Raw genomic sequence first — 25,482 nt, 5'->3', positions numbered from 1 at the left:
AATCACGTCCCTGTCCAAGCTCCAATTAAGCATGCTGTTAGACACAGAACTTTCAGAGTTCTTTCAACTCCAGCAGTAAATGATGTTCTCGTTTCCAGAAGTTCATCTCTACTGGTTGGATGAGCCCCACACAGGGCCAACCTTTTCTTTGCTGTCTTCCTGTTCATTTTCTCCCGGAGACTGTTTGTAGGACGGCCTGAGGGCTCTCTTGCTGGGTTGATGACTGTCTCATCTCTGCTGCGTTGGCCCTACAAGCTCAGTTGGTGTTTAGGAGCCCTGTGGTCTGCAAGCAGAATAAGAATCTTTACCTTAATCAATGCACAGACTGGATCCTGCTAGACTTTTGTTTCCAACCACACTGTTTAGAAATGCTCCTCTGAAAGCTCAGGTAAAGTGCCAGGAAAATATTTATCTGCTTATTGGAGCTTCTGAAGAATTCTGTGGGCCAGATCCTGCCCCTCCCCCTGCAAGCTCTGCCCTCAGGCCCATGACTCATCCATCAAGCAGCAGGGATCAGCAGTCACCCCCACCCTCACTACTCTGAAAAACAGTTTATAGCAGACCAACCGAGCTCCTGTCCTCCCGACTCCTGTGCACAGGCCACCCAGAAAGAATCAACATCCTCATTTGCTCATCTTCATTCCTTGAATTTTCCCTGTGCCTGTAGCTTCCTTGTATTTTGCCATGTTCCCTGGGCATCACAGACTGAATGGTTGCTCTTGCAAAGAAACAGGGAAATTTCCACTCTGTAACTGTCACTGAAAATGAGAGAAAACAATGGAGTAAAGACTGTTAAGCACGAAGAAGATTCTAAATCTAAAGAAGCTCATTTGACTCAGACAGAGTTCGACATCCCTCTCTCTTCAGCTCATTTACTTGTAACCTTTGGCCCTTCCACACACTTAATTCCAGATTGAGAAGATTACAGTCAACTCCAGGTTTGCAGTGCTATGATCATGTAGCTCCTGAGTCATGTTTACAGCAGATATGACTCTAGGGTCAGTAGTCTGTTAATTAGTGATAAAGCCGAGTCACTACCACAAAGGATATTTACCTAGCGGTCTAAAAATTCAAGTACAAACATGCAAAGTCTCCACAATATGCTTGGAGAGGTGGGTAGGGGAGGAGTAATTGTGTCTGTACAGGGAAAATACAGCAAAATAGTGGGCTTCTAGTTTGATTCCATGAAGATAAAGAATTTATAATAAAGGCACTGCCACCAAAGACTTAAAAAGCACAGACTACTGTGGATAGATCAACATGGAATCCAAAAAGAGTTCATTCAGGGGGTATATCCAATATGTGCACACAGAAGTTAAACCAGTGAATGTAAATGACTTAGTCTTTTAAATAATTTCCAGAGGCTAATTAAAAAAAAAATGCCAGGCTGGGGTATGGCTTAGTGGTAGACCACTTGCCTAGCACGCATAGGGCCCTAGGTTTGGAACCCAATACTGATACAAAAGGAAAAAAAAATCCCTCATAGGCTGATCTTTTCAAAATCATTATAACTGACCAAGATAGTAAGTACTACACAAGTCTTAAGATCATAATTAACCTTACGTAAAAGTTGCTGGTAAAAATAAACTTTAATGAATAGTTTTCTGCACTTGGTGAGTACATAAACATGACCTGTAGATTCAGTGTGGCCAAAGGCACAAGGGAAATAATTCAGCAGACACTCACAAGGTTTTCAGTTTCACTCATACTACCATTCATATGTATCTATAAGTAGATCACTGCTGAGATCTCCTGAAGACAGTATCCAGTGCATTTTACTTTAAAAAGCAACACTATACATTCCTACATGTGTCAAATGCCATTTGTTCAAAAAATGGTGGCTAATGGTTGTTTTTAATTTCTTATAAGCAACTGCTGTTTTTCCAGGCCAATCATGCCAGTCACAATTAAAACATCAAGGAGCTGAATTCTGGAAATCAGAAAGAAGGACACTCAATGGATCTATTAGGTTCAACATCCCAAACTCAAAAATTTATCCAACTGAGGAGAGATCACTCATGTGTAGATTTTTCTCTTTTTTAAGCAAGAACCTAAATACAGATAGAAGTCAAATGTCTTCATTTCCCAGATTAAATGAGAATCAAATTAAGTGAATACAGATGAAGAATCTAATGAATTTAGGTTCAAAGGACCATAGACTTGACACTTTAAGAAGCCGCATGCCAATTCAAAAAATTACTTGCACATGTATCAATCAGGAATTGGCATTTTGCCTCTGTGAGCAACTAATGGAGAATTTACCTAGAAAACATAAGGTCAGGTATGATTTTCAGCATATGGCTAGAATTCAATGGCTGATTCACATGAGTAATTCAGATCATATTAGAGCTATTAGTATGTTACTATTAGTTACTAGTAGTTTAATGAGTTTATATATTAATACACATATAAGCACACTGTGTATATTATGTGCATATATGTATTGCCATTTTTAAAAATATGGTTTTATAAAAAGTGTGAAAAATAGGGCTGGGGATTTAGCTCAGTGGCTCAAGTGCTTGTCTGGTAAGCGTAAGGTCATGAGTTCAATTCCCACTATCAAAAAAAATTGTGAAAAATCTCAAACTTCTCTAGAGCCAATCCTTAATTTAGGTTATCTTAGCAGTCATTCTGACTCAGATAAAATATTAATCCCCACTTAAAATTACTATAAGGATAGTTTTTTAGAAAAATTAAGCAAGATAACTTTTATAGTTTAGAATGGACTGGAAAGTTTGTTATCAAAAGTGACACTGTCACATCATATCATTACCTGGGCATAGAACAAATTTTAGAATATTAGTCTTACCTTTCAATAAAACTGCAACACAAGTCTAGTTTTGAGTTCTCCTCACCATAAAATAAAGGAGTAGAATGTTCAAGGGGGAAATACCATGATCCAGTTTGAAAGACAATCACAAGGTATTATTTTTTGTGTGTGTATGTGTGTGTGTGTGCGTGTGTGTGTTTGGTATCAAGAACTGAACTTGGGACGCCAGCTTGCCAGGCAAGCACTGTGCCGCTAAGCTGTAGACCCATCACAGATATTATGTTATTGTTATAAGAGAGTTCTGCATGAGAAAAAATTAAGCAAAATTTTGAACTGAAAGTCTTAAGACAAAGGAGACAGAGTTGGATAGAGCTTTGTAGTTTGCTTAGTCTGAACCTTTTGTTTAATGGAAGAGACAAGCAGAGTTTGAGTCAAGATACTGAGGGAACTGGAGCTTAGGCCTAATGACTTGAACTCTACAAGTCTTTCCATTACACCATACTGCCTTTCACAAAGAAGATACAGCACCTCAGAAGACATCTTCATAATAATTAAAGTTGGAATAGAAGGTCATGAATGGTCTGAGTAGGACTTAACAAAGCTATACACACTACCTTATGGGTAGGAAAGAGCTGAGTGACTTTACATTACCCATTAATTCCTTCTACAACCTCTGGAGTCCTAATTCTCAACATTATAGAGCTGGAGTGAGCTGCTACCATATCCTATGCACTACTTTGGCCTTTCATGACACCCTGAAGTAACATTCTGGAAGCCCTAGGCATTCATGGTTCTGAAACCTGGTCAGTACTGAAGAAAATGAGAAAAATACACTTGGTAATTGCCAAGTTTATTAGAGTGAGAGACTGTCACCCTCACATGTCCAAGAAACACAGATCTCAGAGACACACACACTGAGTTCCCACCAGAAATTGTGGAGCATCTCTTGGGTTTTAAGATACCTTATAGGTCATTGGGATGACCTCATTTGATGTCTTCATCCCCCTTAAACATCTCCCTTCAGTGGAGTGAGGTCAGATTCTTCTGAACATACGGCTAGGACTAAAGTTTGGCCAGCTTTGAATTTGTACTCTGGGAGCAGAGGCTGTTTACATACTATACTATCATAGAAGTAAATTTCCCTGGCTTGGGGCCCATAGTTACTTTTCCAATGAAAAAGAAAAGATCTAGAGTCCAGTGTGTAGACCCATAACATTCCCCACCAAGCCCACAGCACCCAAAAGGAGGCCAAGAATGACTCTCTGGGTCAGCTGACTTAGTCCTTGGGCTTTCAGAAGGCTTAGTTCTTGGTCCAGAGAAGGTCTCTGCAGCAAGATTCCGGGCCAGTCATCTCCAGGAGCAGCTTGTTTGTAAGCTCAAGGGCTTAGCAGCTAGGCTTGCTGTTCCACCAGCTGCAGCCTGGCAGTCTTGACTCGATGGGCTTCCTTTAGGTTCCGTTTACGGGCCTCTGGGTTAGAAATGAACTCCACATGTTGCAAAGGGAACCAGCCCCGCTCCCCATCTGAGAGTCTTAGGCCCTCCAGCCAGCCTGTGGGTAGAAGGAGTAGAAAGAACAATCACCTGGAAAAGGCTCATGATAAGTTCCCTGGCCTCTTTCCTGGAAGCGTTTCCATACTCTAAAGCTGAAAGAACTGGCAAACCCCAGGGTGAGAAGCCCAATTCCCTTGTAGTAAGTACAGCTACTCTGGACCTGCGAAAGCCTACAGCTGCCCCTTCCTGAGCCTTGCCCACTGTTACAAGTTCAACTATATCCCATCAAATATATGCTGGTGTCCTCTTCTCTGGTATCTCAAAATGTCAACTTACTTGGGAAAGAGGAAAACACAGATGCAATTAAAAAAGTTAAGTTGAGATTATACTGGAGTAGTCATAAATCCAATATTGATCCAATGATAACTAGTGTTCTTAGAGAAAGAGGGAAATGTGGACACAAAAGGAAACAAGTCACAACAAAAACAGAGATTAGGATTATATTCCAACAAATCAAGGAATGCTTGGGGATATGAGACTGGAAAAGGTAAGGCAAGTGAGAGGTTTGTCAATGCCTTGATTTTGGAGTGCCTGCTTCCAGAGCTGTAAGAGAATAAATTTATGTTATAACCACCCAGTTTGTGGTGTTGTGTTAACAGCACTCCTGGGGAACTATTTCTTGCCTACAATGCTGGTCTCATGGGTTGTCCCTCTTACCATCGCTGCTTTGCTGAGTCACCATGACCACGTCAGCCTTCTCCAGAGCCAGCTCATCATTCTCTCGAGGCATGTAAGCTCGAAGGCACTGGACTTGTTGGGAGTCTTTGGAAGAGAAGGGAGAAGAGACATTAGGGGACGCAGATGACCAGAGCATGGACCAGGAATTCCAAGGAGAAAGCTTGGGAGGATCTGAGATAAAGATAAGGACTATATGGGCTTTGAGATAAGAGAGGCAGTTGGAAAAAGCATCTGCCAGAAGCCAAAAGGGTTGATGGAAACATAGAAATACCAGAATTGAAATAGACCAAAAATTCTGCCTTTCTGGGGAAGAAATATGTTGTGACACCATTAGTGAATTTCTCATTATTACAAACATTTGAGAATCAGCCGAAAACCAATAGTCACATTCCCTGATCCTTCCATCACCTGTGGATTTTGAACTCCTTAAAAACGTTGGTGAGAAACCATGGAACCCTTGTCTGTTCCGTGCATGCATTGCTTCTCCAACTAGATAGTAAAATCAGAGTCTGTGACTCATTCTTAATCTTCCTTACAGTGCCAGATGCGAAAGTGGAGAAAACTCCCCCAGAAGAATTCCAGGGCTACCTTAGCTAAGAACCCACCCAATCTTCTTTAGCTTCAGTTTCCTCATCTGGAACTGATCAACATAATCAGTGAGAAAGGCTGGTCAAAATGACTCATGGCCATTCTGGTTTTCTGTTTCTATATTTTTGTGAACCAGGCAAAATCTCTATAGATCTGAAGCTCAAGGTAGCAAAATCCAAAGCATTTCTGGGTGACTCTACCAAAGTCCTTTGGATTCATTTGTTCTTTTCAGCCACTTATGGTGCAATGTTTCCTTTGAATATATTTTTCCTCTGGAAGTCCTTCGAGGACAAGGAGTGAGAGGAGACCAGAATTCCAACTCTGAATGAATGCATACAGATTTTAAAGTGAGCAAGCCTGGGGCTGCCCCCAGGTGCTTCGAGTAAATACCCTTCTGGCCCTTATACAAAGGGGTGTGGCCAGGACAAATCTCCCGCTATCATCTTCCTGGAACTTGCACTGCAGACTTTCTGTCTCTCTCCACTTCCCTAACACCTTCAAGTAAGTAAAATCCAGGCAATAGCATAGCAGGATAGGCCTAAGGGACAAATATTTCAGAAACAGCAAGCTACTGCCTAAGGCAGGAAGCAGATGTGAGTAAAGATGTAAGGCAGAGAGCGGTTTTAAGCAGGTGTTAAAGCTCCACTGGCCATCTTCCCCCTGGACATGTGAGGAAAAGCAGTAAATGGAAGCTGGAGTTCTCCTCAGCACACTAAATCCCAGTGTCCACAGGAGGCCTCTGCATTTGCAAGTTTTCTCCACCTGTTCTTAGACTCCCTCGTACCGTAACACTCCAGCAGGTCCAATTCCTCTCTCGGCATGGACAAGGCCGAGATCCATCGAAGTTTTTCACTCCTGTGAAAACAAAAGTTACAGCCTGAGATCGTAAGAGAAGTCAAGGATGGGGAAGGCAAATGGATGGGGAGGAACTTTTTCAACAACCTCTATGACAAAATATCAGTGGAATCCTGCTTGCTTGGAAATATACAACCTTGAATAACAGGTTGATGTTTCTTGTTATGCTTTATTTTCCCCCCTTCTTTTCCCAGACTGTTAATAACTCCTAATATCTTCTAAGGGAAGGCATAAATTCAATTATTCTTTTTTTTAAGTCAATTATTCTTATAGAGATTTTCTATTTTGAAAATTATGTGAGCAAAATGTTTAATGAAGTCTACATTCCTTCTATCACTTTGCATAATTATAGACACTCCTTTTCCTACCTTCCTTTAATCAAATATCTTTAAGATGAAAATTATTCTGACAATAATTAGAGAAAAAGACCTACTACTGCTTTGTCGTTTTGACACACTGTACTCCTAGCACAATTTGTAATTATTTGAAGATTTTTCATTATCTTAGCATCTATGAACTGCATAAATCTCTGCCTGATTATTTGGCTTATTGTACAAACCCCTGTACTAGCCTCTCTGTTTTGTAGGTACAGACGCAGACAGATATTACAGATTCCTACATGTAATTCCTGAGTGTAGTCTCCTAAGGGAAAAAGTGTCGATAGCTTGAGAACCTCGGATTTCTAGCTATGTTACACTTTTACAGAAAGACTCTTCTAAAATCTTCCTAACAGCAATAACAGTGTTTTCAATGTTCATTGTTGTAGGCATCCTGCACTGTTTCATAGGTATTATTATCTTAAAAATGAATGGACATGCAAAAAAAACTAGTTTATTATTCTCATTGAGAGGATGAACAAATAAGATTTCTCAACATTATCGGGCTCTGCTCAACAGAGGACTGACCAGGGAAGAAAGAAAGCACACGCAGCAGTGCCCATCTTGCTCATGTGTGAACTTGTGCTCAACCATACCAGACCACTGCACTGTTGTGTCTCACAGGCCTCGTGTTTCTGAGGGAAGGAGCTAAGCCCTCTCCCATCTGCGACCCTCCACTTCTTTCCCAGGCGACTGACTTCCAACACCTCTGACATCCATCCCCGACTCACTGGGTGTCCGTGCCGAGCAGGAACTCAGCCTGTGTACCCTGTGCGTTGTGTCGCAGGAAGAGGCGAAAGAGGTTTTTGTGTGGCCCGTGTAGCTTCATTTCACACTTCTCCCCTCGGATGGAGGAGAACGGAGCGTGGTCAAATACCAGGAAGCGGCTTCCCCTGCAAAACACAGGTTTTTTTCAAGCTGAACCTACGTATCTGTAGTTCACCCCTCCTCAAATTCCTGAATTCGAACTCCAAGCCCTTAAGAGTCTGTAGTTTGTGAATCCCATAAAATCCGCCAGACCATCCCACCTTGCTCCAGGACGGTAGTTCTAGGTCCAGTGGTCACTGGTGTAGTGTATCACACACCTTACCATTTTAGTAAGTTTAACTGAAAAAACCAATAAAATTTTCTGAAGTCCTAAGGGCCAGGATTCTAATTCTTTTCTAGTTAAGATCTGAAATTAGCCAAATAATTTTGAGCTAGTAGGCTGAGCCCAAGGGAGCCACAAACAGGTTAATCTGGGACTGTAATAGGCTCATGCTGCATTTCTGTCCTATGCCTGTAACATAATACAGGCCCCACAATATGATCTCATGACATAAGCTGGTAGAATTCCTGCTTTTTGCCTTGGGCTTTCCCCCTGCCTCTTTCTGAGAACAGGACTCTTCTCTGTCCTTTCTAGCCTATTTCTTCCTGTGTCTCCCAGACCCCTTTTGGTCCCTGGGCGCCCAGTCCCATTCCAGCTACTGACTCTCGGGGCCGTGACAGCAACAGACAGTCATTGAAGAGATGCAGATGAACTGGTCGCGTGTTCAGCTTCCTCCGCAGTCCTGGAGAGACACTGAACTCCAGTGCGGTCAGCTCTCCGCTCTTCACTAGCCAGCGAGACTGTGAAATGAGTGGGAATATCTATAGAGAGGGGAAAAAGAAGCCCATGTCACTGACGAGATACAAAGGCGCTTCCTACTCTGCTCAACCAAATCTCCTAAATGTGTTCCCGCTTGCTCAGAACCTCCCCCCCTGCTTGGATTGTTCCCCTCTGAAACTTCTATCTGTTCTGTTCCCTGGTTTCCAGGTCCCCTGTTTACACACTCAGGCAAACAGACAGAGGCTACGTCCAACCAGGACAGTGACCATGTGGGAAAGCAGGAACCTGACCTGAAGAGGAGCTGGAAGAGTCCAAGAGGAACAAGCAGGAAACAGCAGGATGTGTCTTAGAAGTGAAAGGGTTAGGGGGAGTTCTGCCGTCTGCTGCCTCCTTGATCATAACCAGAAACAGGAGAGGAAGAGTCAGAATCGGCCGGGGTGGGCTGAGGTTAACACAAGAACGAAGTGGGGCTGGCTTAGAGCTGGGATTTGGACAAAGATGAGGGTATTGGACCACAGCTAGTATTTTAGGTATGGGTTTTTTTCTTCTCTTCTGGGAAGGCAAAGATGATGTGTGTCCTGAGTTAGAATTTGAATGTGAAATATATATTTATGTCCGGATGAGAAATTTTGGAAATTTGAACCATGTTGATTTAGATAGATTAGGAGACCTGATGAACTATAAAAGGTTTCTCAGGCTTATACTGAAGAATTCTCCTTTCAGGTTTTCTTGCATACGCACAAGGAGATATGTACGTACACACAGTTCTTCACTCAACAATATCTTTTTTTTTTTTTTGGTCAGAATAAGGTTTTGCTATGTGGTTCAAGCTGGTCTTGAACTCATTATATATCCCAGGCTGGCCTCAAACTTGCAGTAATTCTCCTGCCTCAGCCTCCTACATGCTAGGATTACCACCATGCCTGGCTTCAACAGCATGTTATAAAGACTGAAGTCAGTATTTAAATTTGTACAACTCAGAAGTAGAACAGAGGAAAGAGAGGACAGCTGGAGGACAGGGACAGCAGGAGCAGGATGGTTCTATGCGAGAGGGTGCTCCCTAGTGCAGGCACAAGAGACCCACAGCAGAGTGGAGAGGGAGGAACTCACTCACTTTGCACTCAAACTCAATCTTCTGGCTCAGGTAGATCAGCTCCTCTGTCCGCCGCATCCTCTGGACATTGTTATTACAGTCTCGGATCAGCTGAGGGGTGGGCAGAGTGAGGGAAGGGTATGTGTTAGAGCATTTGGCCCTTGAAGCCCCTGAAGACATTGTGGAAGCAGGTTGTGACAGCCTCATCCTTTGCCACCACAGTGAAGGCAGAGGTCCTAGGACTCTTGTACACTTTGGATGACCTGGCAGAACATTTCTGAGGGAAGGGATGATTGCAGTAAGAGCACAGCTCCCGGCATGCTCTGCCCCGAGAAGGCTTTGGATTGCACATGCTTGGAGGTTTGGTGGTTATGGGGAGGTGGCTGAGCTCTCCCATGTTCCTAGGAATTGTGCGTCTGTAAAGAACAATCAGAGGGCCACCATGGATGGCTGCCTACCTCTTCCAGCACATGGTGGGCCTTTGTGGCTTCTGCTTCCTCTGAGGAGCCAGGCTGCGTCCTCTTCAGAATGTTCTAGAGAATAAACAGTGGGCAGGAACCAGAAGGGAGAAAGAAATATACACATGAGAAGAGAAAATCAGGAGTTGGTTAACGGAGAAACGCAGGGTAATAATCTCGTAGCAAATATTTCTGAGAGAGAGTGCGGGCAGAGGGGAAGACTGTCTACATCTTACGCAGGCAAAAGAACAGACAACAGTTTAGCCTACAGCTTCTAAAATCATCCCTTTGAGTTAAAGGAGACAGTGAAGGAAGGACCACCCATACCTGTAGCAGCAGCTTGAGGCGGGTGATTCGCTGGAAAGGCAGAATCAGAAAAGACTTGAGGGAAAGGCGCTGGCAGATGGGGTCACTTTCCAGCTTCTCCAAGACCTCTCGGAAACTGCTATTGCTGTTCCTGCATGGACATTGATCCAGGGGTGAGGAGGGATGTACGGAGTAATGGGGACTCAGAAAGGCACGGGGAATGTCTAGGGTTAGGAAAAACTATGTTGAGAATCAGTGTATGGGAAGCCCAGATGCGTTGCTAAGAGACTCTGATCCGAAGGGCAGGCTGGTACTTAAGAGCACACAGCAGGCACAAAAACATGAACCCCTGGGACAGCACTGTCGCTGGGAACTGTTGCAGGGTCACTGCAGGTCCTACTGGGGGACTGAGTGGGGGTAGACTCACAGCAGGCTCTGGAAGGTGCGTTCCTGATAGGTCTGGTTGGTGACATAGGGCAGGTAGACCCGGCGGAAGTCTGAAGCATGGTTCAGGACCACATCACACACTTGGAAGGAAAAGATGTTGTTCTCGAAGTTCTCTTCTAGATCTGAAAGGAACCTGTGTAATATTTAAAAAGGTCTCATGAGACTTCTGGACCCCAGCTTAGCAGTTGGCTGCCCCTGCTTTACCTTGAGCTTATGACTTTCCATGAATCAGTAATTTCTATTGATTCTCCTGAGATCTGTGCCCTGGCTATGTGCTAGTTCTCACCAAAACTGTCACAAATGTGCTCCTTATTTAACATTATAATACTGTATTTCTTGATCTTCTTTTATCCTACTATGGCTTTCTAATATTTATGTGATTTCTACACATCATCTCCAATGCAGTGAATTCCCATGGTACAGCTAAAACCTCAAGCCATTTCCCATTAATTTATTTACCTATTAATGAATCTATGTACCCTCAACTCTCCTTTTCTTGCTCTTGTAGCTACTGGGAACAGCGGAAGTAGTGGAGACCCAATTTCATCCTGAGATGATGGTAATGGGGAGGTTTCTAAGAGGGAAAGAGCCCAACTAAAGAAGAGTTAGTGACTAACGACAGGAAGGCGAGTGAGGGGCCCTCGGGAGAAAGATGGTCTCACATGGTGCTGACATCTCGCACATCCTGTAGACGAGAGAAGAGCCACTGGTACTCCTGGTTGGAGAGCGTGGCCCGAAGCTGGGTGGAAAGTTGGAAATGATCCACAGCTACGTGTAGACTGCGCAGGTATGAAGCCTCTGACACGATCAGCTCAAATTTGGCCTAGGAAGTTGGAGAGGAGGAAGATTACTACCTCCCTACTACATACTAACCACTGAATAAAACTTTAGGGGCAGAGCACTGAACAAGCAAGATCCTTTTATGGCTTGCTGTCACAGTAAATCCTATCTTCATCTGGGAGGAGATGAGTATTTATGTACATAAGATTTAATCTAGGGTTTGAAGGACATATAAGCTCCCAAAGATGTACAAGAACAATGTGCTTTCATGAAACTTAAATCACACACATACACACACATGCACATGCACCCCACAAAATAGACAACTATAGGAGATGCTGGACATATTAATTTGCTTCACCATATAACCTTTTTACTATCTAGGTATACCGTATAACACCACTGTGCAAAGCTTAAATATACACAGAAAATACATTTTAAGCAAAGAAATCCTAAAGTTTGGGGACATGGTACTGTATCTCCATCACTGCAAAAATAAACAGACAAAATAACCACTAAAACAAACAAACCAAAGAGACCTAAATAAATACAATTTTAGAATCATGTCTACTCAAGTATCCAGAGTTGACGCTGAAAAGGCAAATGTCAGTGAGGAATGGAGAATTAGTAAACAATGTACATACAACAGTTTGTTCTCAAAATCGTGGAAGGATGTATGAAAATATTTCATTAAGGATATAACTTGATTTTGTCTTTATAAGTATATTTCTAAACACAATATGGCCCAAAGATTATGTAGGAGAGAACCGTTAGGAAATGTGATCATTTAAGATGAGAAATCAAGGCCTGAATAGTTATATGGGTGAAGATATTATTATTAAGAGGTAGATTTCAAAGGGCTTGTTATTTTCTCAACACGGGGCATGAAAGAGGACAGAGAGTCAAAGTCAATGAGCTGACTTCCGACTTGAGTAAAAGGGTGAAAGCTGGAGCTGGGGTTTGAGGAGAAATGGAAAGAAGTATGTTATTTGAGTCAAAGTGGTTCAGTTATGGTGTAAGGAAAACACCTAGAATTTGAAAATTTCTTTAGAGATTCCAGCAGGGGGCGCAATGACTCATGATCATGACTCAGAGCTCCTCTTTGTTTTCCATCCAAGCATGTGGCTTCCAGATAACACCCTTGGATAGAAAAAGAGCAAAAACAAAGACTGTGGTGGTCACCTGGACGGTCAATGACATGGCTCGATGACCTTCCCAGGCCTAACCCTGAACGGGACACTCCAGGTTCTTCTCATTTTCTCACTGTTCACTGACTGTATGACATCCTTGTTCAACCTCTCTGAACCTCAGTTTCCCCATCTTTTCATGTGGATGTAGTACCTCTGCCTTGTGATACTCGAAAGAGGACTGATGAAAGTTCTGTGTAGACCCCAGAGGTGCTGTTTCATGAAATGAAAATGTAGGCATAAGTTTTGGAGGATTCTCCCTTCATCAGTGTGACTCTAGGGCTGGAACAGGACCTCGTAGTATGCTGGAATTGGGGACACACAGCTCCAGTTCACGTGACCTCCCCGTTGGGTGATTCTTAAATATGGGAGAGATTAGTGATTTTTCTAATCATCTTCCAGTTGCTCTAAAAATTGCAGTTAAAACAGAGCCCTCAAGTCCGAGCCTTGAAAAGCCTGAAATATATGTGTCTGTTTATACCCAAGTCCTTATGGCTGAACTGTTAATCCTCCCCGATTCTGAAAGGCAAAGAATATGATGCTAGTACTTACCAAACTATGTACCAGACACTTTGTTAATATAAATGTGTGAATTCATTCAAGCTATAAACTAACCCTGAAAAGTAGACATTTTTTATATTTAACTGGTAGGTAAGCAAACTGATATGTGGGAAGTTGTATAATATGCCTAAGGTTATACAGCTAATAGTACATGATGAAGCTATAATTCAAAACCAGGTCTGCAACACTTAAAGTTAAAATAGTTGACATCTCTTGAGTGATTACTATGCGTCAGCCACTTCTTTAATTTGTTCAGGAAATCTTTGCATCCTATTTTGACAAATAAGGAAATACCAGCTTTGAAAAACCAAGCAATATGGCTAAAGCTAACCTGCAAATATTAAAATGGGTTCTCATTGAAGTCATTTATTACTTTAGTCTACTGGCTATTAATTTCTTCCTGGGATGAAAGGTTCCAACCAAATTTCAGACAAACTTGAGAGTAACAAAAGATCTCCATGGAAATCTTATTAATGGTAATACCTTTCAATGAGACACACAGCCTCTACTACTGTCTTACTCTTGGGGGTGATTATGGAGTAAAGGCATTCTAAATCCCTGGAGAGATGAATGTGTCAGCCTCCTGGTGCCTTTCTAAGATACTCAATAGAAAGCCCAATATGATGTTTCTTGGTTTAGGAGTAAAACTTTTATGAAGTCTGCAACTCTAGTGGAAGAGGGAATTCCTGAAGCAGCATGGAAGAACTGTGTTTCATCCTCTTCCCAACAAACTTAGAGCCAAGCCTGGGCTCTGCATGACCCAAACCAGAACCAGGTGAAAGTAGAGTCCATGGCATGAGGACACAGGGCAGAGTGGCAGTGGTGATGTTTAGAGCATCACAAGGCACAGTACTCAGAATGGTATGGCGTACCAAGGACCAAGTGTGGGGTAGGCACAGGCCACGCTCGGTGATGAGCAGGACAGAAAGGCAGCCAATGTGCCTTTACAGTCTTTGCTTTGTGCCCTCCTCTACTTCATACCTCTTGCAGCTTTTGGTCTTCATGGGTCATGGAGAGCAGCACAGTGCTATTCCGTACCACAGGGATTTCCTGCCAGAGGGAGCCACTGGAGGCCATGGAGAGGCGCTGTAAGTAGGACTCCGAGGACACCAGGGCCTTCCGTGGTTGCCTGGGGGAGGCCAGGCCAGAGGTCTCTGCCACACTGTCCAGACGCTGCTGACTCTGAATCTCCTTGTTCAGAACAACATCACTGTACTCCTGGTAAAGCAACTGGGCTACAGGGGCAAGGATGTGTGGGAGAGGGAGGAGACGTGGGGAAAAGAGAAAGTAAGTGGAGACTCAAGAAACAGGCAGAAGCTGCCCACTGCTGACTGACCTCCTGAAAGTCCTCTCTGCAGTGGACATCACCACCCTCTACTGGTGGTCCTCAGGGCAGAACACACTCCTGGCCCTACAGATCTGCTCCAAGGTACTCACAGGAGTTGATGAGCTTAGAGCAGCGTCTTGAAAAGTTTCCTGTCCCTTCTTTTGGCTTCTTTTCCCTGCAGAGGAAGGAAGGCTCTGGAGTCTTACTGGCCATGATGCAGAGGACCCCCCGGTGGCTGGAGATGAGGACATCTCTGACCTCTTATGTGGTGCTGGGATGTCAGAACCAAACCCCTTGGAGAGCAATAGAGTTGCAGCCTGACCCACAGTGGGGTAGTCTGGAGATTTGAGGGATTTATGCAGAGCTTTTACATGGGATTAGTTCATGGCCTAAGAAGGATGGCTGACTCAGACTCAGCCAACAGAACTGGAGAGGTACTGGAAAATCTCCCTCTGCTGGAATCCTGGTGTGGATTTCTTCTCCTCTTTACTCCCAGAAGAGAACGACATGAGCATTTCCAGGTTCTAAAACCCTCACAACTAAAATGCTAATCAGGAGACCTTAGTCTCCAAAGTAAATATATTATAGGTGTCTCTTTCGAGGTAGTTAACTCACCGAAAAACCACAGTGTCTGAGGGACTGAAGACTTTTCCCATAGTTTGACTTCTTGAATCTGAAAATGGGAATAAGTGACATAGCTGAGATTTCAGAGGTACACTTAGAGAAAGTGAAGAAGGAAAGACGTAGGAAAGAAGACACAGGTATTCAGAAGAGAGAAAGAAAGCTCTCCTGGGACCCTAGGAAAGAAAACAGCAAAGCATCAAGCATTCTAGGGGAGAGAAATACCAGCTATGTCCCCATCTGTCTTATCAAGAGTGGGAATTGAGCAGTAACAGATGCCTTCTTGAATCCAGGGAGGGCAGCAAGGGGTGTGGGAACTCAAAAGACAGCCAAGACAACACCGGGACAAAAGTGTCATCCAAAGAAGGTCCTGGCTGACTGGGACCTGGAGAAGTAGAGGAGGAGGGAACAGCACCCTTAGGAGCTCAGCAGGTGCCCACGGGCTGCTGTGTTGAGGGCAGGTTTGTCTATGCCTGAAGCTGCAGAGGGAACAGATAGCACACTGGGCACAGGAGGTGGGATAAGATGAGAAAAGTTGGAAAGGGTTTGCCAACACTGGTGTCACCGCGGTCCTCACCCCTGCTTACCAGAAGAGCTGTCAGGTAGAATGGAAGGCCTGCGCAGGCCTTGTCGGTTCCAGCTCTTGTGCTTGCTGGGCTCCTCACTGGGGTGCACAACATGCTCAGTGCTAGCCTCCAGGGGTCTCCCTGGGTCCCGCCTGTGCGGCCAGCTGGAGGCCTTCTCCAGCTGAGGATGGCTGGACTTTTCTAACTGCCTCGATGGACCCAGAGCAGACCTTCTCAGGCCACTGCCCCCCTGCTGAGGTGGTGATCTTCTCAATGGTCCTCTTGTAGGGGCCTCAGATTCTTCTGAAAGTCTTGATTCATTCTTAGTGTTGGGTCCCTGGAACTCAGGATTCCAGGGAATGGTAGGGGAAGAGGGACACAGAAAGTGTGTCATGTTGCTAAAAGCCATCCCATGGGATACTTCACTCTTACTCCTATTGGTAGAAGTCAAAGACTCTGTTTGTCGGCCTGTGGCTGGGGGCCAGGAGGTACGTCCAGCAGGGGTGGGAGCAGAGACTGTCCAGTCTTGACCAGCAGGTCTAGGTTTGCCGTGGCTCCCTGAATTTGTAAGTCCTCCTTGAGTGCTCCTGCTCCTGGTCTTTGGTGGTAAGGGTGGTGGTTCAGTGGAAGGATTTGTGATGGGGACAGGAGGTAGAGGCCTATAGGTCCTTGAGATACTGGAAGAAGAAAGGGGAGCAGGGTGTGGTTGTGACAAATTAGGAGTTGGGGGCAATGGTTTGTTGTATCTGAACCTGGAGGAGGAAGTCTGAGTGTGATGGGAGCTGTCTGGAGTAGATGGCAGAGGTCGGTGCTGTCTTGCCACAGTGGGGTCAGGAACTTGGGGAAGGGGGCCTTTTGGGGGACCATGTAGTTCTTCACTTAGGGGCAATGGAGGAGGATGGCTCCACTGCTTCAGTGTGGGGACCACTGCAGGAGGATGACCGTCCTTCTCCACCAAGGGAAGGCGAGGATGTTTCTTCTCTGGGGGAGGAGGAGGCAGAGGCTCACAGATCCTCATGTCCATAGAGACAGTGGGTGGTGAAGAGCCATAGGCAGGAACTCCTTTGGCAAAGACCAAATCCTGGGGGGAGTCCCATGGATGGCTGCCTTGGGGAATGCTGGTCCCCTCTGCATTTGAAGTAAGTTCTTGAGAGCCCTGCCTCAGAGCAGATAGTGCAGGAGGGGATTGTGAAATGATCCTGCAGTCCCGACCACTTCTCCTGTCCCTTCTGGGCATCACAGAACCATAGATGGCAGGTTTAGGGGGTCTCTGGGGTAACTCTGAATGAGAGAAAGAAAGTGACATTCCCACCAGGTCTGGTGTCTGCTCTGTCCTGTGAGAACCCGGGAAAGAGTTGCTCCTAAGGTGCTGGATGGTCCCAGTGCAGCTGACCAGGGCACTGTGAGGGCTGGCCCCGCTGGAGCTACCACATGGGTCCTTGTTGACCTCTGCAGGGGCGTAGCTGTGGACAGCAGCTGTGTGAGGGTCAAGTGCCCCAAAGGCAGGTAGATTATCAGTTGAGACCAGTCTCCGGCTCTGTTTCCCTGGGAGGATAACTGGAGGGCTGGCAAAGGACAAGGCAGTTGTGCTGGGGGAGTCTTCAGCAGGACTGAGTGTTGAATCTGGTATTCTTGGAGGTGGTGTATTAGCAGAGACTACCTCAGTCCCTTGACTGGACATTATCTCTGTCCTCAGTTCAGATTCTTCTGGCTGACTACTAAGAACTATGTTGTTGTTAAGCGACTCCCCAGCAGGAAAAGTATCAGGTTGAGACGTGGGCTGGGGGTACCATCGTGTAGGCTCCGGTGTAGAAGCCAAAGCTCTGGGGAACAGTTCTCCAGCCCTGGATTCCAATTGAGTACCAGGAATCTGAGTCACGGGACAAGAGACTTCTGGAAATGAGTCACAGGAAAAAGGGACCTCAGGGGCTGCCCCAGCCAGTGTAGAAGGACCATGATATTCTTCCTCCTCTTCTGCTTTCTGTCCTTCCTCCACTACCCCCAGCCCATGCCCATCTGGATTATCTGGCTCCTCCCCTCTCAATACCACCTCTTCCTCCTGACCCTCCATTGGCCTCATTTCCCCCCTCACACCTTCATCTACTTGCTTTCTGGGTAATTTCTCTGACTTTTCTGCTAAGCTTTGATTCTCTGTGGACTGAGAGGTCATCCAATATTCCTCTGGCCCCTGAAACACCCAGTCCTTCTGTAATTCCTCTTCTGGACCTCCCTGATGCTGGGCTTTTCTCTCCGTGTTCTCTGGAACACACTCACAATTCAGACCCTCTAATTCCCCATTCTCTCCCTCTCCTTGTCTTCCAAGCACAGTACCATCTCGTAGCTGTTCCTGTTGTGGTCTCTGTTCTCCCTCTGGATCATTAGGTGGTGCTGCTATCTGTTCTTGTTCCTGCCAAAGCCCATCAGAGCAAACACCCTCCCCTACAGTTCCTTCCCCCTGAGGTCCCCCTTGCTGCTGTTTCTGTTCCCCTAGCTCTTGGGCTTCCTCAGGATGTAGCACTCCTTCTTGCCCTTGACTTTTCTGTGCATCTTTCAACTGCAGCTCTTCCCCCTGGCTGCCAGCTCCAGTTGCAGAATCCTTGGTCTGACTGGTTTCTATAGGATGCACTTCACAGGGAGGCCAACATCCAGTCTGAGCAGAGGGGGCTGGACAGGCTTCCTCTTTCTCCTTCTCATTTGTTTGTTCCATTCCCAGTATCAAGGAGGTGAGTTCTGGCAGAAGTTCTACCTCCACTCTGGATAGGCAGGCTGTGTCCAGTCTTTCACCCTGGACAGGGAAGGCTGCGGGCTCTGGAGGATCTACTGTCCTTGCTCCGCTGTCTGCCAGGATCTGGCATTTTGACTCCTGGTATTCTGGAGTGTCATGAACCTCCGCCAGAAGATCTACCTGGCTGATTTGGGGGAAAAGGGCACATTCGCCTGTGGGGAAAAAGGACACACTCTCAGTTTCACAGTCACTCATGTCCCTTAATTCTTTTGGCTGAGTCTCCAAGAGTCTGTGTTCCTCTGTCCAATTAAAGGATGGGCCCTGGTCTTGAACTTCAGGCTCCAGGGCAGGAATCTGCCTGCTCCTCATGATAGTTTCTGGGACAACTCCAAATTCTTTTATTCCAGCGGTGGAGGTAGAGACTTCATGCTCTGGCTCCTCGGTCTCCATCAGGACTGAATCCTAAGGAGGAATACAACATAAAGGTTTCTAATGCTTCTACTTACTGGTAGGAGAACCACAAAGAAGATAAGCAGGACATTTCTTTGGTTTCATTTAGGGTCATTCTTTAAGACAAAAAGGACTCAATAAACCATAGCTTCTATACACTTCACATGTATTTGTTCATTATTAATAAAGATTTACCCAGTGGCCCTTTTAAGTGTGGGGCATTCAGTAGCTCATGAGACAAAGACCATGTCTCATGGAGCTTGTAGTCTTATGGGGGAAACAGACAACCAACAATTCAACTGGTGTATAAGACCATCGGTCAAAGAATGCCAAGAGCTCCCAATGGTCATTAACCTTTAGATTGCATGATGTTATTGTCTGTTTCTGCCTGTCGACTCTCTGAACATTCAAGTGACTCAGCCTCATATAATTCCCAGACAGTGCGTGACACACCCTGGATCTAACAGCTCAGAGAAACAGTGTCAGGAATGGGACCTTCCTCCTCTGCCACTGCTGTGATGAAAACAAGAAAGGCTACTCCAACCAATGTATAGATCTATACCTTTAGCTTCCTTACACAGGGTCTGGGTTTTACTCATCTTCCTATCTTTATAGTGCCTGGTAGAGCCTTATACCTAGCAAACAATTTTGTTTTCAATTATAGAGGCAGTCATTGTAAAATGGAATGATCGCCTGACTTATTAGGTTTAACATGGTCCATAAAGCTACGTTACTTTCAATATCTTACTTTCCCCTTCTCTCCCATGCTGGGAAAACTTTTCTCATTACTTCTCTGGATTGTGACTTGCTTGCCTCTCTTCTCCGTCCAAAAGAAAAGAAGCTGCTTCAACTTCTTGCAATCCAAACCAACCTGAATTTCCATTTGCACTCTTTCCATTTTCCTTCTGCTCCCAATTTCATCTTGTTTTTTCACCTGCCTCCTCTGGGACTTCATGCAATGGGTCATCTCTGTCATGCCTTTATTTCTCAACTCGAATCTCTCCATCAGTACTTAAGGATTCCTACATCTTTCCTATCTTTCAAATGTCTAGCAGGATTTGTGCCTACTGTCCTCACAACCCAGCTGCCTCCAACCTGCTTCCCCCAGAACCATCTCCCAACATCTTCCACCATCCTCAGTATTCAGCACTACCCACAATTACAATTTTCTGATTTACCCTTGAGATTTCCAACACTCTCAGTGGGTTAAAGTGTTCTTCTCTTTGAAGAAATTACCAACTGCAATTCACTTCCCTTTCCCTCTGTATCATTTAGACAATGATAACTATATAATTCTGTATGTATTTGGAATTACCCTCTATTTCAACCAAGAGATGATAAGCTTCATGAGACTAAGAACTACATCTGTCTTGTTTAGTTTTCTATACCTTGGTCTACACCAAGTGCTCCATAAATATACTTTATATAAGCCAGGTGTGGAGGTGTATGCCTGCAATCCCAGCCTACGGGAAGGCTGAGGTAGGAGGACATTAATTTTAAGCCCAGGCTACATGGGCAACTAGTGAGACTGTGTCTCAAAAATAAATAACATGAATTTCACTTAAAGAGTAAAACTTTTGTTTTCCTTCCAGCCCAGATTTGCCATACTTAATCACCAAATCCTATTGACCCATGTGCTAGATACCTTTCAGGATTGTCCACTATTGTGCTCTTCATGGCTGGAATCTAGTACACGCTGTGTTCTCACACAGGCCAGTATACCTGGGTCACAGTCTGGCCACTCGCCTCAGTGCAACTTACTGGATTCCAGTTCATTCTCCACAGAGATCTCTGTGATCTTTAAAACATCACTTCTAGATTAAACTCTTCAGTAGCCTCTGGCCACCCTTGAGGTAAAATCTATATACGTAGCATGGTTTGGTTATCCACCTGGCACAGCTGGTTCTGCCTTTTTCTCCAGCAGCCCTGGTCTCCACCTGTTGGCACCTGCCCACCCCAGCCTGTAGGTCCTCTGCACTGGAACCTTTACTGGCCCTGTTCCTCTGCCTGGAATCCTCTTCTGCTCCAGGGGATTCTTTACTTCTCAAATTCAGATTGTACTCATTGTTACAGGCTCAATATCTCTTTCCCAGGATAAATCACAGAGGCTCTTCCATGTGGGAAGTGCAATCCCCTCTGCCAGAAGATGACCTAGCCCTCAGAACAAGGATGTCTGCCTGAAGGAAAACTGCAGAGTGAAAACTGTGGTTTGAGTTTCAGTTCTACCTTGTTTGAATCTTTGCTACTTTCAAAACAACTACAGAGAGCATTAAACCTGTTTGAACATCACTTCTCTTATTCTTAAAAGAGAGAAAGCATGACCTGCATGGTTCTAATGAGATGAAGTAAAGCAACAACAAAGCTTACTGTGATCTTTGAGGGTCTCATAAATGGTACACATTGACCTGGAAGAGAATAAGTGTAAAGAATACAGGACTTATAAACTTCTTCAGGGACCTTTACCAACACAGAAAACTTGGTTCAATTTGCAGATGAGGAAACTAAAGGTCAAAGACCCTAGACACTTGCTCAGGTTTTCTAAGCAAATGGGATAGTTGGATCAGAAACAAAATCACTTGACCTGAGCACCCAGGCATCCAGCTGTTAGAAACCTGGCTGATCACAGTCAAGAGAAGACCCTAGGTGCTATAGACCTTACGGTGCACCTGACCCGGCATTGTGGTCCAAATTTAAAGTGGAAGAAGTAAAAGCTTACCTAATCAGGATGCTTATCGGTCTGTTCAACCATTGCACGTAGTACACACCCGCGTGCACACACACACGCTCATACACAAATGAGCCGCCCTAGCATATGCAATCTGACATAACCGAACAGGCAGGTCTTCAGCTACTCTACAGATGGAGGGTGCAACAAGTTCCTGGCCATCCCACAGGCAAAGATACCATCTATCTGGGGCAAAGAGACAGGTCTGACATCAGTGTACCAATGTTGAAAGACTTTTATGTCCCTTTCCAGTTAACTTATAGTATGTGACTTGTCCTGTGTCTGTCCCTTTAGTGTAAAATATGGTAAGTGATACTGTGATTCCACACTATTTCTCCACCGTATGTTAAAGGATATACTTGCTCACTGTAGACACTTTCTGAAACTTGCCTCCTATCTGCTGAGGGAGCCCACGTGACTAACTCTCATCTCCCCTCACCCACAACTGTACTGTCCAGGCCATATCCCTGCACACGCATTTATTACCATATCCTCAAAGTAATTAGTCCCTGAGCCCTCTCTATATGTACATATCCTCCCAGGATATTTTAGGTACAATCTAGTCATAAGAGAGCATGTCTGTCTCCTGAAATCCCTTTAATACCGTTTGTACCTCCTTGAACACCATCTATGTCTTCATCCAGTTGGAAATATCTGTGCTTGGGAACTTCTCAACCCCAAAGGGAGAACATACCCCAGAGTCCCAGCCTTTGATCTTGTATTATCAGGCATGACACAGCTAGAATGTGACAAAGCTAAAGGAAGTTGAAGAATATGGTCTTATTCACAAAAAAAATCAGAAAGGGGTACCTACCCCTACAGAACCCACTACAAAACCTGGGCCACTATAATACAAACACCCCATTGCCTCCATTACCCAGGCCCAGGCAAAGGCAGTGTATGGCATCACGGTGAGCTGGCCTACGTCCAGACCAGAGGAAGGCCAGGTACGCGCCTCCCCAGTCATGTGTGACTTCTTAGGACACAAAGCCTGTCAGTGCATAGCAGTGTGCACGGAACTTCTCTCTCCCTTACAGGCCCTCAGTACTTGGCTCTCAGTTTTAATCACCAGAGGTAAAACTGTATTCCAAAGATGCCCCATCCTTTGTCACGCTTTTGAAGTGATGTCAAAGGCTATATATATATATATATATTCCCTTGCCCTGACCATACTTTCAGGATTTCCCAGCAATGTCAATTTCAACTAGAAAGTTCTGACTCGGAAACACGAATCGCTGAAATACTCTTGAGATTGTAATACTTCATTTATATTGTATCTTCTACAGTCTATCTCCTTTAGGAAAATACCCTCTTACCCTAATCGAAGATATATTCTTAGTTTGACTTAGAAAATCAGACCACTAATACAACTTCACCCACCTTTTGACATTTATACCTCTAATGCCACAAACCTATCAAAGGGCAGTTTCCTGGGCCGTTAATTGCTAAGACTGCTGTTCCATCTACTGTAGGAAAGCTCTGCCAATCCAGAAAAGCTGTATAGTAATAAATATTTTTTAACCTATTCCTTGTCTGAAAACAACACACCATCTACTGCTTGGCAGACCAGATAGCTTCATGTGACATCATTATTAGTGGTGATGCTGACTTCTGCTACAAGTGCGCTTACCACCCTAGTGCCATTCACACAGATAATGTGTCCCTGACATTTCTGTGTCCTTACATAGCTGACCTTGTTCTGGCTCATTGTGAGAACTGTAGTGGCTGGCTTCTTTTTTCCCCACACATACTGTGGGGGCCCCAGACGCCGTAGTCAGCTCTTTGGGTCTATGCCACCAATCCTTAAGTAATTCAGCTCCCATTCAACCCATGATCCCACGCACAACCCGACCTCATCCACACCACACTGTGACTGACCATTCCAGACACCAAGAATGACGTCTTCCTGTCTGTCCCACAGACACAGTAGGTAATGTGGCCACAGAAAGCCTCAGACAGTCAGCGTGATAGAAGCCCGACACATTAGAAAACTCTATGTAGATGCTCTGGACTATAACCAAAATCACTGTATTCTTTGGAAAAGAAGGATTCCTGTAATTCCGCCTGACATCTCTCTCCTTCTGACTAGGGCCAGGGCATTCATTTCTCCTGATCCGTGCCCTCATGCTGGACAGGCACCCTGCCTCCCTTCTAGGCCCCTGAGGAGCCACCCTGGCTTCAGACCCACAGCCTGGCTAAAGACCATGACCATCTCACTAGGGTCACAGCTGGGAGCCTTTTCATTCTCCAGGAAGTCTGGGCAGAGGCTTCACAGTTGGTTGTGCTGCTGGACACTGGGGTTTCTGGAGTGGGACAAGGATGCAGGGCTTGGAGTGCAGCTGGAAGGCAGCGGAAGAAAGAAGTTGAAAGCAAAACCAGTCCTCTCGCCCTAGTCGGTCTGGTGTGCCCTGCCCCCTTGAATGACAAGAGTCGGGGTCAAAGTTCATTCCCAGCAACTAGGAAAGAGGATAAATCTGTCCTGGGAATCCAAGACCTAGGAAGGGGTTGAAGGAGCCCGAGAGGTGAACACAAGTGGAGTCCGGAGGCGCTCTTCCAAGGCCCGTCCTTCAGGAAGGCACTTCCTTACACATGATGCTCAGAAACAGGGCTCCAACTTGGGTGCCAGCACCTCGCTCGGCCCCCAGCACTAACAGCCGCCTTCCCACCGCCTCTACCCCAGCGCTTTGCAAAGCTCCCATATATGGGCAAATACAGCGGGGGGCAGGGCAGGCAGGGTTACAGGTTAAAGAGCGCTGGCTAGGAGGGAAAAGAAGTGGGAACAGAGAGACACAAATGCAAATGCCAGGAAAATAATGCAGGAAGGCCCAGGCCCGGCTAAGAAAGAGAAGAGGATAACACATTTCCAGGTAAGGGGCACTGTGGAAAGGGAATCTCAGCTGCGCCTTATTATAGGGGTTCGTTTTCCCCAGGGCCCAGACTCTGAAGAAAGAGAGTCCTGATTATTGGCCCCGGAACCTCGTGGGGGCAGGGTGCCCATTTCCAAGGCGGGGACCCGGTTGGGAGCGAAGTTTTCAGACAAAAGCAGGCCGGGGTACTCAGCCCTCTCCCAGAGCTCTGCGCATCGGCCCAGCCCCCCATTTCCGGAGCCTGCGCCCCGGGACCTGGCCGGGGCTGGTCCCCGGGGAGGCCTAGTTTCCTCTTCCTTCCCGTCGCAGCCTTACCTCCGCCGGGCTCCGCGGCCGCCCGAGCCCAGGGCGCACGAGGGAGGTGGGCACCCACCTGGCCGGCGTCACATGCTGCCCGGGCCAGTCCCCTCCAGGTCCCGCGGGCGCCGGCCGCCGTCCCCAGCCAGGCCCGGCCACCCCAGCGCCCCACCCGCGGCCCGCCCCTGCCGCCCGGACGGACGGGAGGGCGGGATCGGCGGGGCCGAGGAAGTTTCAGGTGAGGAAAGCGGACACACCTTCCCGGGGGAGGGGCGGCCCTGGGCGCCTGCCTCCGGCGGAGCGCACGCTCGGCGGCCCAGCGGCGCTGCCAGGCCCGGCGTCCGGGCCGCGATCGCAGGCTGGGGCGCAGCGGGGTCAGCCTGGGAGCTCCCCCCACCCCGGGGTTTGTAGCCCCGCGCCCCGCAGGGCGCCTCACCTGCGTCCCGGGGGACCCTGCTGCTGCTCTGCTTTCTGTCTGCACTCATCTTACGCTTGCACAGTTCCTGGGTTTGCCAGCCTCTGTTTACTTCCAGGCCTGCAAGGGTCCGTGCTGTTCCTGAGGGTTACCTGTCCTGATGGTCACGGGTGTCTCCAGCTCCCCCGCCCGCTTTGAGGTCCTTGTGTTTTCTCTAGATATCTTCTGGTCGCTTATGTGTTCTTTGTTT

At 46.0% G+C, this 25,482-nt stretch overlaps 2 protein-coding genes across 24 annotated transcripts in view; one reads left to right on the top strand and one right to left on the bottom strand.

The window, feature by feature from the left end:
• Positions 1-3,604: 3,604 nt before the first annotated feature.
• Positions 3,605-25,000, bottom strand: Arhgef5 (Rho guanine nucleotide exchange factor 5). 3 transcript variants are annotated; one of them, XM_013158756.3, is made up of 15 exons: positions 24,894-25,000; positions 15,775-18,940; positions 15,182-15,239; positions 14,677-14,741; positions 14,221-14,474; positions 11,374-11,534; positions 10,692-10,844; positions 10,286-10,415; positions 9,959-10,033; positions 9,522-9,611; positions 8,291-8,448; positions 7,551-7,712; positions 6,372-6,442; positions 4,979-5,083; positions 3,605-4,319 (listed from the first exon to the last, which is right to left on the bottom strand). In XM_013158756.3, the coding sequence occupies exons 2-15, from the start codon at positions 18,926-18,928 to the stop codon at positions 4,162-4,164; spliced, it is 4,794 nt and encodes a 1,597-aa protein (XP_013014210.1). In that variant the 5' UTR covers positions 18,929-18,940; positions 24,894-25,000; the 3' UTR covers positions 3,605-4,161. The 3 variants fall into 3 exon arrangements, with proteins under 3 accessions (XP_013014210.1, XP_003475594.1, XP_013014211.3); XM_003475546.5 differs by having other exon boundaries at positions 24,836-24,968; XM_013158757.3 differs by lacking the exons at positions 3,605-4,319; positions 4,979-5,083; positions 6,372-6,442; positions 7,551-7,712; positions 8,291-8,448 and adding an exon at positions 8,512-8,797 and having other exon boundaries at positions 24,836-24,968.
• LOC106028893 (spermatogenesis-associated protein 31E1-like) overlaps positions 24,127-25,482 on the top strand; it is an 88,198-nt gene continuing 86,842 nt past the window's right edge. For 15 of the 21 annotated variants that reach the window (XR_010048118.1, XR_010048116.1, XR_010048114.1 and 12 more), the window contains exon 1: positions 24,127-24,520. Coding sequence is in view for 1 of the 21 variants with exons in the window: in XM_063250658.1 (XP_063106728.1) it covers positions 24,467-24,520 (54 nt within the window). In the remaining 20 variants the exon portion in view is untranslated. Of the gene's footprint in view, positions 24,521-24,919; positions 25,056-25,482 lie in introns of those variants that run through there. The other 6 variants (XR_010048104.1, XR_010048102.1, XR_010048113.1 and 3 more) reach the window with 5 other exon arrangements.

The sequence above is a fragment of the Cavia porcellus genome, unplaced genomic scaffold, assembly GCF_034190915.1.
Source record: "Cavia porcellus strain 051 isolate PalLab524CR breed Dunkin Hartley unplaced genomic scaffold, mCavPor4.1 scaffold_6, whole genome shotgun sequence".
NCBI lineage: Eukaryota > Metazoa > Chordata > Mammalia > Rodentia > Caviidae > Cavia > Cavia porcellus.
Note: the sequence above shows the minus strand (reverse complement) of the source record. Positions and strands in the feature narration are given on the sequence as shown.